The 4,858-nt window shown below is 62.4% G+C and overlaps 1 protein-coding gene across 1 annotated transcript in view; it reads right to left on the bottom strand.

Moving 5' to 3' along the window:
• Nucleotides 1-375: 375 nt before the first annotated feature.
• Fcho1 (FCH and mu domain containing endocytic adaptor 1) overlaps nt 376-4,858 on the bottom strand; it is a 10,925-nt gene continuing 6,442 nt past the window's right edge. Inside the window, exons 12-20 of the mRNA XM_048795363.1 lie at nt 4,596-4,788; nt 4,422-4,509; nt 4,179-4,287; nt 3,469-3,624; nt 3,043-3,175; nt 2,517-2,716; nt 1,533-1,588; nt 1,057-1,221; nt 376-606 (exon numbers count right to left, since the gene is read on the bottom strand). Of these exons, the coding sequence (XP_048651320.1) occupies nt 584-606; nt 1,057-1,221; nt 1,533-1,588; nt 2,517-2,716; nt 3,043-3,175; nt 3,469-3,624; nt 4,179-4,287; nt 4,422-4,509; nt 4,596-4,788 (1,123 nt within the window). The 3' untranslated portion in view covers nt 376-583. The remainder of the gene's footprint in view (nt 607-1,056; nt 1,222-1,532; nt 1,589-2,516; nt 2,717-3,042; nt 3,176-3,468; nt 3,625-4,178; nt 4,288-4,421; nt 4,510-4,595; nt 4,789-4,858) is intronic.

The following is a 4,858-nucleotide window of genomic DNA, read 5'->3' as shown; positions in this document are numbered from 1 at the left end:
AGATCATTTAATGTTCATGTATTGACTAAAAATTGCTTTCTCGTGGAGCTCAAACTCTGCCTGGGGTGCCCCGCCCATCTTTTAAACTCCTACTCAAACGTCAAAGCCCCATTTATGATGCCCCTCCCTAGGACATTTTCTTACCTCCTTGGGAAGAGCTCTGGGTGCCCCAGTCTGGGCTCCTGTAGTCCTTGTCCCTCCCACTAGCCCAGTTCTGAGCCCGTGGGCCCTGGGTCTGGCTTTTGTCCCTCGAAAGCTTATAGGATAAGCAAAGTGCAAGGGGTGGGGCGAGATACCCTAGAAACACCAGGCGGCACCCATGCAGCTCTGCCCCTCTCCACTCCGACTGTATGAAGGAGACACTCTGGAGCAGGATAAGGTCTCCTTTTTTATTTTGTTAGAAAATAAAGTGTTTATTCGAAGAACGTTAAAAGGCCAGGACCTGGGGCGTTGGCGGGAGGAGGCCGGTCTCGGCTCAGCCGGGCTGGCGCGGGGCTCCTCTCCAGAGTCTGGCCTCATGGGGGCGACAGCGGCCCGGCTCCCAGCAGGAGGGCGGGGGGTGAGTGAGCACCTCGGTCCCAGCTCAGCAGCTCACCAGGTACATCCCTGTGGCAGTGGGGACAGTGAGGAGGGCCCTGACTTTCCGGTTCCCTCGGCGTCCCCCCGTCCAACGTTCCCATGGTCTCTGCCTCGGGTCCCAGCAGCCCCTTGTGGGGCGGGAGTGGGGGTGGGGGCGGGATCTGGTTCCCTGCCCTGGGTCCTTCCAAGGACGCCCGGGGGGCCAACCCGGCCCCTGTTTCTCCCTCTTTACTTGCAGTGCTGGGGGGACCGGGACCCCAGGCCTGCTGGGCAGCCCCCGGCCCCTGAGCCAGACCCCAGCCCTGCTTCGACCTTGACTTCTTCCTTTGGGGCCCTGACCCCCCAACCTACTTCCCCAATTTGGGGTCTCCTGGCTCCCAAACCTTCAAACGCCCCCTCCTGCCAAATTCCTCCCAGCAGCCGGGCAGAAGCAGGTGACAGGGCCCAGCTCCAGTGCCTGGTGGCAGGTGACCCTACCTGTGGCGAACCTCCTCTTCACCAGCGACATGCGGTAGCCGTTGCCCACTAGTTCCAGGTCCACGCCCGACAGAGTGGCCCCCTCGCTGGTGAACTGTGCGGCCACAGGGCTGGGCGTGCTGGGCCCAGACAGGGGCTCCCAGCTGGCAGAGAGGTGGCCAGAGCCTAGGGAGGCCTGAGGTGAGTTGCGCCCCCGCCCAGCGCTGTCCCACCGTCCCTGCGCTAGAAACCCTTTGCTCTGTGGCTCATCTGCCCCGCCCACCTCCTCTTGCACCCATGCACCCTTTTCTTCTGGCCCCGCTGGTTGACACAGCAGTCCTACCACAGGGTCTTTGCATCTGCCATGCCCACCCCCCTGGACTGTCTTCTTCTCCCACATTTTTCAAGCCCACTTCTCACCACCAGCATTCTCCCTAGTCTGAATAAGCGCCTCCCACCTGAGCTCTCCCCGTCCTTCATGCACACCCATAACTCACCTGCTGCCTCAGACACATCTGGAAGCTTCCACATGAACCGCTTCTCCTCCAGGCTCCTGGCAGTGAGAGAAGTTTGGTCAGGTCTTCACCAGAGAAGATGCTAGAAGCCTGTGGGCACAGTTTGGCCACTTCCTGGTCCCCTGCGTGACCCCCACAGACCCACTTCCCAGCCTTCCCCATCTGTAAAAGGGGTGGGCATGGAGCGGCTGATGCCCGACAGCACTTTGAAAAGGCGCATCCAATCCTCCTGCACAGCAGGTTCCGCCTTTTGCACAAAACGAAGGTGGGCCCGGGCCTCGGCTCAGGGGTAGAGCGCCCACCGTGTGCCTGGGGCCCTGGGTTCCAACCCCAGCACGGCAAAAAAATAAAAATAAAAATAATAAATTTTAAAAGTGGTGGCAGGCCAGACTGGCGGCTGCACCAGGAATGGGTGGACAGTCCGGTTTTGGTGTGGCCTCAGACAAGCCAAGGAGCCTCCGGTGCCTGTCTCCCCCTCCATAAGTGGGGAGGTGAGAGGCCACACCTGGGGCTGCTGAGGGACCAGGACCGCCCGGCAGAGGCCTGCTCACGGCTGCTGTGGAGGAAGCTCCCTCAGAAATCATTAGTTTTTAAGTTAACTGTTTTGTTGTTTGTTGGCGGTGCTGGGGTGGACCCCAGGGCCCCGCGCATAGGAGGCGCGGGCTCTGCCGCTGAATTTCTTTTTGAGATGGGATCTCTGGTGTGGCCCAGGCTGGGCTCAAACTCCTGAGCTCAAGCCAGCCTCCTGTCTCAGCCTCCACATAGCTGGGACCGCAGGTGGGTGCCACTGTACCCGGCTCCAAAATTATCTAAATCATCCCCAGTTCTAAGCAAGGTAGGCGCCGTCAGGGGTCCAGCCTTGGCTGGACCTTTGGCTGCCACAACCCTGGGAGCTATACAGGTCCCCACGTGGGAGAGGACGGCAGGGGAGGGCAGGGCTGGGCTGGGCGTCGGTCGGCCTCGTACCAGGTGGCAGCAGGCTGCAGGCGGACATTGGTCACAGGCTCCCCCACGGGCAGCAGGATCTGGACGTTGGTGAGCGGCGTGGACACGGCGGTGGCCCCAGCGCGGTAGCTGTACTCCACCGAGACCTGGGTGAGCGAGGCCGCGCACTGCCAGTGGACGCTCAGCTGCAGAGGCAGGGACTGGGGGCCGGGGCGGGAGAACTGGGGGGACAAAAGCAAGAGAGACACAGCTCGGGTTTATGTCCTGCCACCCCGTGACCTTGCCTCGCCACCCATCATTCCACCACGCTGACAGCGCCACACACATATCTTCCAAGGACCCCAGGCCAGTGCAGGAGAATTTAGTGTATTACACTATGTGTCCAGCAGAGGGCAGGCGAGCACCTCATTTTAACAAAATCGGCCAGACAAGTGCAAGCCCAAGGTTTGGGGCGGGGCCTCTTCCAATTTGCATAATTGTACCATCTGCACCAATGGGGGAAGGCCCCCCAGGGCGCGGCGAGGCCCCACCCCGGCTCCGGGCCCACCTGGTATCGCAGCAGCACCACGTTGTAGTAGGAGGCCGTGGGGTTCTGCTCCGCCTGGCGCTGCAGGGCCTCGGTCAGAGCTGCCATATTGAGCCAGAAGTCTTTGGTGTCCGGGTCGCTCTGGGAGGGGTCACTGTGCAGACAGGGACTCATCACCCCCAGCCCTCAGGAAATGCCCTCCCAGGGCTTTCTTCTATGCCAGCGGCTCCCTAAAGACGTGATTTCTTGTCCCACCCTCGGCCCAGGAAAGCCCTACTTGGGCTGGAGGTGAGGACACTAGAGGAGTCAAGGAAGGCAAGGTTCAGAGAGGGCAAGCAGCTTATCCCAGGCCACACAGCAAATCCCAAGAGGCAGAGTAGAAATTCAGAGCTCGGGAGCCGCTGACCCCCCAGTGTAAGGCCCCTTCCCACTGGGCGTGCCCAGTACCTGAAGAGCAGGTCAGCACTGGGCTGGAAGTGCTCGATGGGGGCCGTGTGCACGAGCCTGAAGCTGAGGACGGGTGGGGGTGGGGTCCCGTTGAACACTCGCATGATACCAGCAGGAAAGGTCATGGTCAGCTCCCCAGTGACTCGAGCCAGGCAGCTGGGGAGTGGGGGACGTGGTGGCTCAGGGCTCTGCTTGGAGCCCTATCCCCGGCCCCTGAGTCCACCACAGCTGGGGGTTCCCAGTCCCCAATCCAGCAAGACCCTAATCAAGCCTGCAGCCCTGTCACCCCTGCCTGGACGAGAAGAAGCCACCCAGGACTGAGGGAGAAAGAAGGCCCCTCCCGTTTGCTTTCCTCCTAGACCAAGACCTCAAGCCACAATGGCTGCGCGGTGCAGCGGTCCTCAGCCTGGGCTTGGGTCAAACACTTTCCTCCTCCTTGTGGTGTGACAGGAAGGTCTTTCCTGCTGATCCACCCAGGGACGTCGGGCCAGGCTCTGGCTTCCCAGCTCACCCCACCTGCCCCTGACTGGGCACGGCTTCTGGTCCTCTCAGCCTGGTGGCACAGTGGCCTTGGGGAGCCCCAAGCCCTGCTCTAACGCCCTCTGGGGCTCCCACTGCCCTCCAAGGCTGAGAATTGTGTCTGCTACTTCCTTTGAGACCCAGACACCAGCCTTGGAGCCCTCCCTGTATCCTTCCCGACCTTGTCACACCTGGGGCTGTGGCCACGGAAGTAGGCGTGGACGTACTCCGTGAAGGCTGTGGCCACAGGCAGGGCATCCTGGGAGCCGAGGACCACAGGGCTTGGGCCCCGGGAGACTCCTGGGGTGGCGAGGAAGAAACCGGTCACATGGATGCGCACAGGCCCTGACGACCCACCCTGCCACAGCCGCCAGCTACCGCCCAGACCAGAGACAGGGTACCCGAGGCTGGGGGGCCAGAGCTGCCCCACGTACCGTGTCCTGTCTGGGAGGAGGAGCCGGGCCGCTCCGAGGTGATGCTGGGGGCGGAGGAGCCCAGTGGGGAGGGGCTCAGGGGCCGAGACTGGAAGGACAGGGGTGGGGGCTAGAAGTGGAGGCCAAGAACCACCCAGGCCACTCCCAGCCAGTTCCTGTCACATCCTCACTTACCAGGTCACCGTTGCTCCGGGTGAGGGGGCAGGACACCTTCCTGGAGCGCGGCCTCCGGGGTGGGGCAGCGAGGCCCTCCCTAGAGGTGCCATCGGCGGGTGGGGGCACCAGGTCTGGGAGGAGCGTGGAGAACAGGTCCAGATGAGCCACAGCCCTGGGTCTCACCCTGGGTCTGGGGAGGGACCCCGCCAGGGGCAGGGACTCAGCCACAAACAGGGGGAGAAGGGCTTCAGGAAGACGAAGCCGGGAGTTGGGCAGGCACC

This window comes from Marmota marmota, unplaced genomic scaffold (genome assembly GCF_001458135.2).
Source record: "Marmota marmota marmota unplaced genomic scaffold, marMar, whole genome shotgun sequence".
Lineage (NCBI taxonomy): Eukaryota > Metazoa > Chordata > Mammalia > Rodentia > Sciuridae > Marmota > Marmota marmota.
The sequence above is the reverse complement of the archived record's forward strand: the minus strand, read 5'-3'. Positions and strand labels throughout refer to the sequence as shown.